Source organism: Sorex araneus, chromosome 2 (assembly GCF_027595985.1).
Source record: "Sorex araneus isolate mSorAra2 chromosome 2, mSorAra2.pri, whole genome shotgun sequence".
Taxonomy (NCBI): Eukaryota; Metazoa; Chordata; class Mammalia; order Eulipotyphla; family Soricidae; genus Sorex; species Sorex araneus.
Genome location: NC_073303.1, coordinates 295,155,716 through 295,170,622, shown reverse-complemented (window position 1 = coordinate 295,170,622; position 14,907 = coordinate 295,155,716). Strand labels below are relative to the sequence as shown.

At 37.8% G+C, this 14,907-nt stretch overlaps 1 protein-coding gene and 1 long non-coding RNA gene across 6 annotated transcripts in view; one reads left to right on the top strand and one right to left on the bottom strand.

Annotated features, from left to right (window-relative positions):
* The window catches only part of ATP11B (ATPase phospholipid transporting 11B (putative)), a 116,078-nt gene that overhangs the window by 77,162 nt on the left and 24,009 nt on the right, over positions 1 to 14,907 (top strand). For all 5 annotated transcript variants that reach the window (XM_055124852.1, XM_055124853.1, XM_055124851.1 and 2 more), the window contains 4 exons: positions 2,681 to 2,826; positions 4,527 to 4,586; positions 6,331 to 6,458; positions 7,708 to 7,846. In XM_055124852.1, the coding sequence (XP_054980827.1) occupies positions 2,681 to 2,826; positions 4,527 to 4,586; positions 6,331 to 6,458; positions 7,708 to 7,846 (473 nt within the window). The remainder of the gene's footprint in view (positions 1 to 2,680; positions 2,827 to 4,526; positions 4,587 to 6,330; positions 6,459 to 7,707; positions 7,847 to 14,907) is intronic.
* The window catches only part of LOC129401898 (uncharacterized), a 30,906-nt gene continuing 25,267 nt past the window's right edge, over positions 9,269 to 14,907 (bottom strand). The window contains exons 2-3 of the long non-coding RNA XR_008628424.1: positions 13,985 to 14,071; positions 9,269 to 9,499 (exon numbers count right to left, since the gene is read on the bottom strand). This is a non-coding gene — a long non-coding RNA (uncharacterized LOC129401898). The remainder of the gene's footprint in view (positions 9,500 to 13,984; positions 14,072 to 14,907) is intronic.

The following is a 14,907-nucleotide window of genomic DNA, read 5'->3' as shown; positions in this document are numbered from 1 at the left end:
AAAACTTTTATTCTTATATGGAAATATACTAACTAGTATAGAGAATAAGTTCACATGTCTGGGAATTCAGTATATATTTTTAAAATACATAGAGAAACAAATTATTTGATTGAAGGTAATGAATCCAACTATTTGGAAAAAATTCCAAGAATTTGGCTCCCATTCTATTGCTTATAAAGCAAAATAAGATCGAGATGTATTCTGAAAAGTATTGAAAGACAGTTTAAATGATCCTCCTCTAATTTGAGATATTTAAGTATCTTTTACCTACAACAAAAAGGGACTATGCCAAAGAAAATAATTATTACTTGTGACAGAAGTAAATACCTCCTAGAAACACACTTTGACAAAGTAGTTAAGAAAATTTTGCAAGTATTCCTAATATATGAAGTCTTTACAACTTAAGGAGAATAAGAAAGCTGGCAGAAGAAATTATACCATCCAAGAAGAGAAATTTAGAAATAGTAGCTGCATAAAAATTTCGGTCACACTAATAACTAAAAGAATTCCAATTAAATGGCCTATAAATTGGTTTTATGAATTGGTTTTATCAGTCCTGATTGGCTAAGGATAGACTAACAAACGTTAGTGGGACTATAAGTTGGTGTACTCTACATTATGGCAAACTTTTAAATGTGTGTTTATGTGTTGGCCTTACCATTATGTACTCAGGAATTTCTCTTAAGAAAATAAACAAGGGCCAGAGCGATAGCACAGCGGGTAGGGCTTTTGCCTTGCACGCGGCCGACCCAGGTTTGATCCCCGGCATCCCATATGGTCCCCCGAGCACCGCCAAGAGTAATTCCTGAGTGCAAAGCCAGGAGTAACCCCTGAGCATCTCTGGGTGTGACCCAAAAAGCAAAAAAAGAAAAAAAAAAGAAAATAAACAAATTTGTCAATAAAGATATATATTAAAAACCATACTTATAATATATCATCAGATTACAGAATAATATTATTTTTGTACATTGTTGATGTACTAAACACACATACACAAAATACACAGAAAAGTTCTAAAAAAAAATACACCAAAAATGAGTCTTCATTGGGGATTAGACGACTGCCTTTGTCTATAATTTTTTTGTTATTATTTTAGTCCTTTTTAGGCAAAATTTAGTTAGAAAACTCATTCATATTTGTTAGATAAAATTTTGTGCTGATTTTACATGATAATGTATACTTTTAAAAAGGAAAGCTATGGAGCCAGAGCAATAGTACAGTGGGTAGAGCTTTTGCCGGTTGATCCCCACCATCCCATATGGTTCCCCCACCCCTCCAGGAGTATCCCTAAGCACAGAGCCAGTAGTAAACCTGAACACTCTCAGGTGTGGCCCAAAACCAAATACAATAAAATGAGAAGCTGTGTTGAGCCGGAGGGCTAGTACAGTAGATAAAGCCCTTGCTTTGCACAAGGCTGACCCAGGTTTAATCCCCAGCACTACATATGGTCCCCCAAACCCCACCAGGAGAGTGACCCCAGAGCACAGAGCCAGAGTAAGCCCTGAGCACTGCCAGGTGCCAACTGTGTCCTCTATTAAAGCTTTTAATTTGAAAACAAAAGCAAAGTTATGCACTGACAGCAAAATTTCAGCTTGGATAGCTCAACCAGTACAGACATGAAAAAAATTTCCAGTTTCCCTGCCTGTCACTTATAAAACACTCAACAGTACATACAGTCTTTTTTTTTTTTTTTTTTGGTTGCCTCTGAAGAAAGCTATGAAGTAAGTTTGGAATGTAGGATATTTGCTAGTGTTTTGGGAAGACCAATGTGATGGTTTTTGGAATCAAAGACCAAAAGATGGAGCTTCCACAGTTAATGGGAAGGCAGAAGGGTAGCACACCTGGGCCACATTTCACACTGTGCTGTACCTTGAGAACAGCCTGGGTGGGAAGATTGGACATAGACAGCGTTGAGGGGTGCGAATGTGGAACATGGTGTTTAAAAGGCGCCGCTTTCACTGATGGTGGGAATGTAAACTGGTTCAGCCTTTATGGAAAACCATGTGATGTCTCAAAGCATAAAAACAATAGAACTTTTTTTTAAAAAAAAATAGCTATGTTAGATTGGTTTAGAGCTTTCTTTTCATTAGAAATCTGTTAAATAAAGTAAGGTGAGTCAGAAGGAGTAAAACAGATACCATTTCTGGGTGATCTCATATGCAGAAATAAAGAAAACAAGGCAATAGACAGTGGGCAGTGAAAATAAGACCAGTGATTCTGCCAACTGAAGTGAGTGTGCCACGGGGGTGTGGGGGTGGAGGATGACAAGAAGGTGCTAGGAACAGGGCTGGTGATGGGCTGTTGATACACCGATGTGGGTATGGTGTAGTAACGGTATGCCTAAGACATTACTGTTAATACTACATGATGCCTCAATTGTTTAAAAAGCTCTTAACTAGTGCTCTGTGCTTGTTACTGTAAAATATGACTTTTTTAGATCTTTCCAGTATTTTATATTTTATTCTAATTCTTTAAAAATTAACGGTATGTCCTGGTATATAATATATGTATTTAAGGAAACAGATCAACCTTTTGAAAGTCTGCTATTGTTACATATTAAAATGTGTAAATGATCCTAAGTGCAGGTTCCACTGCTGTAGAAATTTAAGATATTTGAAAACATATCATGAAAATTACTCTGATTAAATTACTATTCTCCTTTTTGTCCCCTTTATTACAGGAATCATGGGTAAAGAAGGAAGACAAGCTGCAAGAAACAGTGACTATGCAATAGCTAGATTTAAATTTCTGTCCAAATTGCTTTTTGTTCATGGTCATTTTTATTATATTAGAATAGCCACCCTTGTACAGTATTTTTTTTATAAGGTGAGTTTCATGGAGAGACTTTAGTTTTTTCCCTTTTCAAAAATGTTTTGGATTTTCACTTTAAAGTAGACATCTAAATTTTAAAGTAGTTTTTTATTGTAATAGCATTGCATTATAACACTTTCCAGGTGTGGGACATTATAAATCAGTATGTATATGTGGAGATATTTTCCAAATCAGTCACTGACATATTTGTGGTTTTAATTTTAAGTAATGCTTTCACCAAACAAGTTGTTTCTTTGTAATGACTGTTTATGGCATGTACTTTGATGATTTTAACATAAATCTGATATATGCTGACAAAACAATTCAGTGGTTGCCTGAGGCCACGGGCACTTTATAGAATCAATTACAAAGGAAAACAATTCTGGTGGCTAAATAGGTGTGTGTGTGTGTGTGTGTGTGTGTGTGTGTGTGTGTGTGTGTGTGTGTGTATAAACATCAGAATTTAAATTTTAAATTGATATGCTTTATTCTATGCAAAACACTCAGTTTGACTTTTTAATACTGTCTCAAACCAGCAGTGAGTTTTCATTAAATTCCTTGAACATAGTTTCAAGAAGGAGGTCTTAATCTTTTTTTTGTTTCATAAATAACCATTTAGTGGTCTGTATAGTGGATATAAACTACTAGTATAAGAGGTTTTAGATGTATGAAATTAAATGCATAGAATTACAAGGAACTAATTGCACTGAAGTACGATACTGACCTTTGGCCCTTTTAAAGAAAGAGGAGGGTCTGCAGAAGCCATTTTAAGAGCCCCTGAGTACCAAGACACTTAACACATCAGAGCATTCTATAGTGCATGTATGGCTGCAGTTAAGTCATAGCATTACGGTAATGAAAAAACACAACTTTTCCTTAGCTTACACTTAAAGTTTTTAATATAACACGAATATATGAAAATAGATGTTTTGATAGTCCACTTACTGGTACTTTAAATGATTTTGCATTTTAAAGCCATTATAGTCCTAAAGTTTAAATAAATCTTTGTTACTGTACTATATATTAAGGTTATTAAATAATAGCAATAAAGTTTTAAATTCAAAATCACAGTATTGCTTGGCAGTAACGAAAGTCAGCAGTATTTTCATTCTGATCTTTGCAATGTTATTAGGATACTTTTATTTTTAAAGAGGTTTTTTTTTTTTTTTTTTGGTTTGGTTTTGCTTTGGGGCCCACAGCCAGCAGTGCTCAGGGCTTACTACTGACTCTGCACTCAGGGATCACTCCTGGCAAGCTCAGGGCACCATATCTGGTGACAGGGGTTGGACCAAGGTTGGCCTGCTGCAAAGCAAATGGCCTACCTCCTGTACCGTCTCTCTGGCTGAAGAATACTCTGACACTTTTTTTTTTTTGACTTGGGGCTACACCCAGCAGTGCTCAGGGCTTTCTCCTGGCTCTGTACTCAGAGATCACTCCTGGCTGTGCTCAGGGGACATACGGGGTGCAGAGATCGAAGCCAGATATCCATGTGCAAGACAAATGTGCTCCCTGTACTATCTCTACAGCCCCACTCTTACACTTTTTAAAAAATACAATAGGAATCCTATATTTTCCCAATTTATATACATATATATATATATATATAAATTTTCATGGGCAAATCTACTATTTACACATAATATTGTATTTCCAGAATCTAGGTTGTTTTTCTTATGGACTAAATTTAATTATTTCCACTTGATTTTATCTTTCAGAATGTGTGCTTTATCACACCCCAATTTTTATATCAGTTCTACTGTTTGTTTTCTCAACAAGTAAGTAAATAGAATGTATTGTTTTAAGATTAAGTGTATGTGTTCAATTTTTGACAGACTTGCTTGAACTTTTTTATTTTTCCTAGTCCTGCAGATAACTGGGTAAAACTCTCTGGGTTAGTGTGTTTAATTAGCATGACACTGATAACCCTCTGATTTGAGTTTATTATCAAAATACATTTAATTCTCGATGCTATTTTTCAAAATAGTAAATCAGCAGCAATTGAGAGAATTTTGATAACTTCTTTCAACTTAGCTGTAATATTTCTATACAGTTCATACCCAGATATTCCAGTCAACTATCGGAAGATTATATAATTCTTTTCTAACTCAGAATTTTGTAAGATTTGAGAGAAGAACTTTAGTGATAGAATCCAGGAATGACTTATAGATCTCAAAATCTAACTCTAAATAATTGAGAGACACCATCTGGAATGCTATTTTTAAAGGGATTATGAATCTATAGGCCCAGAGAGAAAACCCTGTAATTAGCAACAGCTGTAATTAGCTCATAGTGGACATTTGGTTACATATTGTGATATTTGCTATTCCTAAGATATGGTATCTTATATAAAAGGAAATTGAAGTCCACAAAAATAAAGTAACTTTTCCAAGATCACATAGCTATTAATCACTAAATCAGACTTGGACCTCTTGCCTCTGACTAATTGAGCAGTCTGCCCACGTACCATACTTTACAAATTTAATTGATCAAGAAATCTGTTCTCATGTGATTGAAATACAAAATCTTAATTATCTCAGGTTTTCTGTGAGTTGTTTTTGTTGTTTTTATTCTTGTTACTCTCCCCCCACACCCCCGTGTAGAGCCTAAAGCTCTAGATTCTAAATATCTACTTGGGCATCAGTTACCATTGACAGTGTTTGCTTATTTGAATGAAATAAAACTGCAAGTTAGCAAATGCCTAACTTGTTTTGGTTAGGTTCTCTGGAATTTTGTTGTATAATTTTTTTAAGTATTAATATGTGACAGGCAAAGTAGTAAGTAATACCCCACAGTAGCGTGTAAGATTGTTTAGAAGAGGCCAATATCAAGGACTTGAGCAGTATTTAAAGTTTCTTGGATTATGCTTTAAAGGAAGTTTCAGACTTAGATGGGCAGACATGAGCCATGTAAGCAAAGCTGTATGAGTGGCTTACCAAAGGAATAGTCAGAAGCCTGTGTGTAGAGGAACTGTATAGGAATACACTGCAGTAAGAACACAGGGCAGGGGCAGGAGGCTGGGGCCCACCTAAGGTGTAGAGGCAGGTGTCAGTATAGACCCAGCACGACTGTAAGCATGGGTCCCAAACTGCAACAGACTTGAAAACGTGTCTGTCGAGGAGACAGGTTGCAGGCTGAGAGGGAATCTTGAGGGCATTAATGGAGGCATAAAGTTGGGAACTTTTTTTTGCCTGAAACTCTGTTGTTAACAATTTTGTATCTCACGGTTTCGAAAAAGAAATTTTTTAAAAAAACATACATCCCAGTGACAAACTCGGGGAAATCATGTAGATCCAATTTACTCTATTACCAGAACACTCTGACATAAACAAACTTTCCAGTTCTGACATAGAATACAAATTTAGGAACATGTATTTATATCTATATTAAGAAATGTTATTAAAATGGTTAGTGTGTAAATTGAAAAACTATAATTTTCTATTTTGATATGCTTTTTAATTATGTATAAATAGTAACATATATTTTAGAGCTTTAAAAATTCATACCAATTTCTCTTTCTAGACACTGTATGACAGCGTGTACCTGACTTTATACAATATATGTTTTACTTCCCTGCCTATTCTGATATATAGTTTACTGGAACAGCATATAGACCCTCATGTCCTACAGAGCAAGCCCAGCCTCTATAGGTAAGTGTTGTCCAGTGTTAAGTGTCTACAGTACTTCTGATGGCAAGTAATACTGGTTATTAATTTTTTAAAGTCCCTTGAAAATGAACAATAGCAAGTGATATGTTGGTGACTAATATTTTACTGTAGAAAGTATGTCCGTAATCATGGTTTGGAATTGCTTAACATAAGAAAAAATTTTAATTTTCCAAATTTTAGAAATGATCCCTATTTAAAAATATTTATTTATTTAAAAAATGATCACTTTTCCCCCAAGAATGTACTGGGTCATTTGAATGTACTGGTTTGTACTGGTTTGTTAAGTGTAGTCTACACTTATCAAACCAGTTCATATCATAGCATTTCCAACTTTAGTAATCAGTGCAGAACCCTGAGTTGAGGACATTAACTTCTGTCCCAGGTACCCTAGGTTATTCCTGCTTCCACAGAACCAAGTAGTCACAAAGATAGGAGCAATTCCTGAGGAATGGCCGAGGAGTCCCACTCAACATGTTCTCTTCTCTGAACACGTGCACTAACGCAGCAGCAGCAATAATCGGGGCCATAAATATAGAAAAACAGACAGGGAACTCTCCTTGCATGTGACTGACTTAGGTTCGGTCCCCAGCACCTGGTCCCCTGAGCACCACCAGGATCTGTGGTCCCTGAGCACAGAGCCAGGAGTAAGTCCTGGGCATAGACGGATGTCATCCCCAAAGGAAAGACATGTCAATAATTTATCCAGAATTCCCTAGGGCATCTAGTAATGGTCTTGACCCAGGATTGGCACAAGACTGTTTTCTCTTAGTATCGATTCATGAACATGAACTGAGTTATAACCTAACTCTCAAATACTGCACGGAAAAGAATGATGGCAGAGTGACTGAAAATTTATACAGAGTAAAAATAAGCCAACTTGAAATGCCAGAACATTAGGACAGCTACTTCATCAAATTAGATCATTTATTTGAGCATATTCTTAAGCTATAAGCTATTGGAGAGATAAGTGATATTATGAGCAGTGATTTATAGTAAAGTTCATTTTAAATGAAAAAAATTTTAAATGAAAAATCCATTTATTTTGGTTTCTCAAAATAATTGTTGAAATAATACTGGTCTTTGACATAAGTTTTAGATGTGTAACATTGTAATTCAACACCTATATCAATTTGAGCCACCATTTTTTAAATTATCAAGTTGTAGTTTTTAGTAGATGAGTAATAAATGAGTCCTAACTTTTTCCTTTTTCTCTCTTTTTTTTAATTTACAGGGATATTAGTAAAAACCATCAACTAAGCATTAAAACCTTTCTTTATTGGACCATCCTGGGTTTCAGTCATGCCTTTATTTTCTTTTTTGGATCCTATTTTTTATTAGGGAAAGATATATCTCTGCTTGGAAATGGCCAGGTAAAATATGGAGTTTTTATAAAGAGTATTTAACAATAATTTGATGCCACTTGTTTTGATACTTATCCATTAAAAAAGGAAAATTCTATCTTCAAGATAAAATTGTTTATATTCAGTTAAAATTAACACTATTATTAAAAGGTTGTAAACTTTTTTACTTAAATGTCAAACAAGTGAAAATTTGAAAAGGCAATATAATCTGTTATTAATGTGAAACTAAAGTTATTAAGTAATTTTAATATTCAAAAATCAATTTACACAAACAAGTATACACGTTCCTGCATGCTGTTTGCTTCAGGGTTGTGTTTTATGAATAGTGTTTGTTATTGTGCTGAGTCTTTACCTGTTCTGTCTTCATCGATCCATAGTCTCATAGTCTTGTTGGTGAGTTATGACCCATGTTTTTCAGATGAGAAACGATGTCCTAGATTACACAGTGTGTCAATTAAATGAGGACTTAGTGTTTTGTTTTAAGTACAGGATTATTAGGAAGTGCTACCATTCTCTTCTGTGTTTAGTAGCTATTCTTAGTATATCATAAGTTCCTGTTTTGAATTGCCACTTCTGTGAGATGTGAAATTGGGAGAACTGGGTCCTCAGGGGTGGGGGCGGGGGGTGAGTGACGGCATTGCTGCCGTGGTGGCTAGAAGTTACCCTTCACTGTCCGTTTTCCACTGGGAATTCCTTTTTGCGTGACTCGTGGGGGAAGACGTAGTTGGTGGTTTCGTGGCTTATTCTTGCCTCTGTGCTCAGGGATCACACCTGGCTGTGTGGGGGACCGTGTGTGGTACCAGGGATGGAGCTGTGTGGCACTCTCCCCCCACTGCTCTCTCCTCCTCTTCCATCCCTCCCCTCTTTCCATCCCCAGCTCTTTTCTCCCCTTTTTCTTTTCCTCTCTTCTTTCTCTTCACATTTCTGTAAGTAAATTTTGCTTTGGTTTCGAGGCCACACCCGGCGATGCTCAGAGGTTCCTTCTGACTCTTCACTCAGTCACTCCGGGCTGTGCTCAGGAGACCATCTGGGATGCCGGGGATTGAACCCAGGCCGGCCATGTGCACGGCAAGCACCTACCCACTGTACTGTCTCTTCAGCCCTCTAAGTACATTTCTTTAAATAAAACTTTTACTACAAAATTAAAAAGATTATAATTGGGAGAATGAAACATTTCATGTACGCAGCCAACATTTATTGAGCAGTAGCTGTTCCTCTGTAATCAAATGGTCTCTGGAGATATGAAATGAATTAATACTCTTGAATCTGAAACTCAGATTCTTGTGAAGGGTACAGAAAATAAACAAGCATAGTAATAAAATAAGAAAGTACACTACTTCCCCAATAATAACTTCCTTTTATTAGGTTTTTTTTCTGTGCCAGGCAAATGTATTAGCTTGTTATAATCCTGTGTGAGGAAAATACCTGGTTTTTTGTTTTTTGTTTTTGTTGATCTCAGAAAACTAACAAACTTCCTTCAAGTAACACAGTAAATAAAGTACTGGCGTATGCTCCAAACTCAGGTCGGTATGACTGCAGAGCCTGTGAGAACGCATTAGCTAGGTTCCCATCTGCGTGTTAGTGCCCCACGTGCAAAGTTCAGCAAGCATGTAGATACGGGGGAATGTATCTGCCGTTTCCACCTGAGATGCTGGGCTGAAACTGGACCAAGAAAAGGGGGAAAAAAGATCAGAAGATGATATTTTTAAAAAAGGAACTAAAATAATGATTCTGTTGCTGGATAATCACACTTTTCTGATTTTATTTTGTCATCATTTGGGCGTGGGGCCACAGCTGGTGGTGCTCAGGGACTGTGACAGGTTCTGTTCTGAGTGGTCACTTTCTCCTGTCCTCGGGGGACTACACTGTACTGGGAGTTGAACTGGGGCCCGCTTCATACAAGGTGTGCCCCCACCCACTGAGCCGTCTCTCCTGCCCTTTTTTCTGACTTTAGAAGCAATATTATGATTGAAAATATGATATATAATGATGTATTATGATAAATATTAAAATAGCATGATATTATGATTAAAATATTATTACGATAAAAAGGCCCGTTATGATAAAAAAAATTTTTTTGAGGTACACAGAAAAAAAAATTACTAGTTATCCTTCTGTTAAAGATAATTAATATAATTTTGACCTATTTCCCCCTTTGTTGTTATTGGGGGTGGGGATAACTGGCAATGCTCAGAGGTTACTCCTGGCTCTGTGCTCAGGAATCACTCCAGGAAGTATTCCAGGAACCGAGTGGGAAGCTTGGGACTGAGCTCAAGTACAAGGCGAGCACCCTACCCACTTTACTATCTCTCCAGCCCGGGGTTTTTTGGGGGGAGGTAATACCTGAGTATGCTCAGCGACTACACTTGGCTCTTTGCTTGGAGTCACTCCTGGCAGTGCTCAGGGAACCATGTAGTGCCAGCAACCAAACCTTGGTCTGCCCAGGGTCTGGAGAAAGTACGAAGGGCAGGGCACTTGCCTTGTACCCAGCTGGCCCGGGTTTGATCCCTGGCATCCCATAGGGTTCCACAGCTGTGGGGAGCAGTCCCTGAGCTTAGAGCCAGGAGTAAGCCCTGAGCACCGCTGGATGTGGCCCCAAAACAAACAAGCAAAAATAAACCACTCAGCCTCCTACATACAAAGCATGGGCTGAGCACATTCAGCTATCCTATATTTTACTGTTTTTAAGCTTCATCATTTATGTTACTTTATCTCTCAACTATATACTTATCACAATTATTCCCAGCACAAGACTTTTTCCATGGTATTGAAAATGCTTCAGAAATGTATCTGGTGGCTTATAATATTCTATGATGTGTTCTAGTTCATTTTGGTATTTTCTTAGCTTGAGAACTCAAATCTGTTTCTAGTTTATAGTGACTTTAAATCTCTACCATGATTTATATGAAAGTGAAGTCTTAGGGAAGAGTAAACTGTGGCTGCCTTTTAGTGCGAAAAGATTGTCTCTGTCACCTATTACTCATCTCTTTAACTCAAATTGCAAATTACAAACTTTGGGCCAATCAGTTCTACCTTTCAGATATATACCTCTAGAAAATAACTTAACCATGCTTGGCCATCAGTGTTCATAGAAAGAAAATAAAGATTCAGATCAGACAGATTGTATTCCCATTCTTATACTTGAAGTTGTCATTTGAATTATTTGGGATGGGTAAGTTAAACAAGGTCAGTTTCCTTGGGGCTAGTGCAATAGTAGTCTGCAAGGTGTTTGTTTGCACATGCTGGCTGTCCTGGGTTCAATAACTGACACCACATATGGTCCCCTGAACACCATGAGGAGTGATCTCTGAGCACAGAACCAGGATAATCCTGAGCACAGCCAGTGTGACCCAAAAATCAAAACCCCCAGAAAATTTTTTTTTTCTTCTTACACCTTCAAAATGAAAAGCATAGACTGTATTATCAGCTTGCTATGAGATTAAATTATAACGTTTTTATTTTGTTTATCTTAGAGCTACACCTGGCTGTGCTGAGAGCTTACTCTGGGTTCTGTGCTCAAGGATCACTCCTGGCAGTGCTCAGGGGATCTTCTGAGGTGGAGGATAGGCGCCCCACCCACTATACTGTCTTTCCTTCCCCTGAATGCCATACCTTATGGAGAACATTGGTATATCAGGAGCTAGTAGATGGAAGTTTTCTGTCTTAACAGTCTTTGTTGTTTTCATTGTCAAGTTAATGTATTGAAGGTCCTACTCTACTCAGCCCCGTGGGATCTTACTTCCCAAGGAACTTTTCCCTAGTCTCCTTATTCAGTTAAACTGTCCTTGATGGATCTGTTAACATATGCTTTGCTTGTTTCCGGCTCAGGCCGTTGCCGTGTGTCCTCTCTAGATGCTCACGCTTCTTTTATCCCAAAGGGCCTCTTCTAATGCTCTCTTCATCAGTGCTCAATCCACAGACCCCTGTTCTTTTGCTCTGCTTCCTCCCTGTACTGAAAACTTCACATAACTGATTTATGTCCTTGTTACTGCATGTGACTTGTGGTTTTTCAAATTTATTTTCTGTGCCCCAAAACTCTACAGATGACTGAAGACCTGGAGTAAAAAACATTTTTACTGGGGATGTTCTGGGCAGAGAACATTAAGATGAAGTGAAGTTAGTACAAACAAGTGATTCAGAGAGAAAAGTAGGAAAGAAGAAAGGGAGAAGTTAAAATTCTACTCTCTCTTTTTTTTTTTTTAAATAAGGTCTAAAAGTGTCATGACTTCTTATAGATGTTAATGCGTTTCCAGCAAATATATTGGGAATTGACTCATTCTTAATTTCTCTTTTAACATGCCTTATTCCGCTCAGATCTTTTTCATGTCTTTAAGTAGGTCTTTCTTGTAGTAGAATATAATAATCCTAATTAAGTTTTCTCTTTGAGTTGTCAGAGTATCTCACTCTGTGATGATAAAAACTGCTTTCCTATAGGGAAACCTTTACCTTTACAGAACCATAAAAAAAAGACATTCTTTTACTGTTACTTCTCAATAAAATGCTCAAGAACAAAAATATATTTAGAGGTTTAGAGGACTCAACTAGTGACTAATTTTTTTTTTAAAAAACAGTCGTCAAGTTAGTAAAATTTTTCTAGTTCTATGAGGAATTAAAATATAGTGACTAGAATATGAGTTTAAAATGAGGGCTTGTCTTAGAGGACAGTACTTGCTGTCTTACAAATATTTGCCAAAATTTACAGATTAGTCATTTGGTAGATATATTTGTAGGGATAGCCTTTTTATTTTTTATTTTATTTTTTTTTTATTTCAGTTCCACCCGACAGGGAAAGTTTTTCTTCTCTCTTACACCCTTCTTCCTTAACCTGGGGCCTAACTCCTGCGATTATTCCCAGCTGTCATTTCCTGTTTCCTTCACGTAACGGGTCAAACCCTCACCATGCACACACACTCTTCAGATCGCCCATCGGTGGAGAGCACAGCTCCTGAGCCCACAAACTGTAGCGGCCACATTTGTCTTTCCATCTTGAGAGCAAAATTTGAAGAAGTTCTCTTTCTCTTTCGAATTGCCGGCCGCCTTCTTTCTTCAGCTTCCTCCTAGTGGACCTTTTGCCTTGGCATCCCCATCAGGACGCATGCCTGTGGCCACCCACCGCCCCTCCTGGCTAAATCCAGGGCATGTCTCCCCCACTAGGGGCATGAGCTCTAGGTCACCATCGTCCCTCGACACAGTTGGTGTCCTTGCCAACTGTGACCAGCTTTCGCTTTCCTCCCTCAGAATCAAACCCGCCCCCAGAATCACTGAATCACTGCTCAGTGACCAAGGCTCAGGGCTCCACCAGCATCTTTCTTTTCTCGCTACAGAAGAAGGATAAACTAACTCTTTTCCCATGGTTCAAATACTGCTTTTGTGTGGAAACCTCTGAGATTTACATCTCTTGTCGACCTCTAGCTAAATTCTTCTCTTACTTCAGAGTCTCTTTGAAATTCCAAGCAGTATAACTAAACAGAATTTTAAATCTCCCTTTGCTCTTCTTCCGATATTAATAAGAGCTGCCGGCCATCTTCTCCCCAGCTACTTAATAAAAGTTTCAGAATCATCCTAATTCTACTTTCCCCTCTAAGAGCTCTCTGTGTTGCACAGTGTCATATGTATCCTGAATGCTTCCTCCTCCTGCCTCAGTCTTCCCTGACCCACACCACACCATCTCTTTCCTGACCCACAGCTACCTTCTTCCTGCTCTTGCTTCTATCCTTCCCCTTCTTCCTCACTGTTCTCCACATGGATGGCCAAGTGGTCTTTTTAAAATGCAGGTTTGGGGGGGGCCCCGTGGGGTAGTACAGAATGCATCACACTTCCCTTGAATGTGGCAGACATTGTTCAACCCCCAGAACCTCATATGGTTCTCCGAGCACCTCCAGTGCAGAGCAAGGAGTAATCCCTGAGCACTGCAAGCCATGGACCCAAAACAAAACAAAACAGACAAACCAACAAAAATGATAACAAATTCATTTAGAAAAAGGGAACCAAAAAGCAAATCGATTAAACAGTATTTAATAGAAGCTAAATCTTAAACTTCCACATTTTGGCAGGCCCTCTTAAAGGACAAAAAATATATATACAGTTTCTAAATACAAATATCAGTACACATAGGAGTAGCCATAATTAACATAAAAAGTCACTTACCCCAAGTCAGTGTAATCAGCTTGACTTAACTTCTTGTTGGCCAGCCAGATCTCCTAACATGCAGTCTGCCTCAAACTTCATCAGCAGCTATTTTAGGGATTAAAATGGGAAGAAACTTCAGTCTCAACTAATTACAGTTGAAATATATTAAATCTTTTCACTTTAAAAAAAAAAAATTCCAGGTGACTGTGTTTCTACATCTCCTTCCCTGGCTGCCAGTACAAAGTTCAAAATTATCTTCCGCTAAGCCTCAGTCTGGACCCACTCAAATGAGAAGTTAGGTCTGGAGAGAGATGACAGCAGGTGATGCAAGTTGCTTGCACAAAGCCCACCCAGGTTCACTCCAGATATGCTCCCCTGAGCCCTGCCAGGAGTAAACTCTGAACGCAAAGCCAGGAGTAGGTGAGCATTGCCAGATGTGGCCCAAAAAAGGAAAAGAAATCAATAAAATAAGATACGTGAGGTTGTTAGCAACCAGGCATTTCCAGGTTGTATCAAATATCCGTCCCGATAGCCATAAAGTGAAGGCCTCTGGCTTTCTTCCAAGAGCTGAGATAATTTATACCCAGTGATCTTCAGTATTTTCAAGTCATTTCTAGAAGTGATGAAAGCAAGAAAATAAAGAGTGGTTCATAGGACCTTTTCATCCTTCCAGCTTGACACACTCCCCAAGTACCCTCCAAACAAAAGAATATTAATTCATGTTTCATTGTTGGTAATAGCCACTGATTGGATATTCTATATATGCCAAGTCCCCTGCCCTTTCTGTGTACTCTATTTTTCACAGGTTTATATAGGTTTGTGTGAAGTTTATTTATCCCCATGTTATAAATAAAAATATGTGAGCTACTTAAGTAATTAATCAATAGACTGCTAATTGTTGGAAATCTGTAATTCAAAAATAGCTTTTAGATCATTCTTTT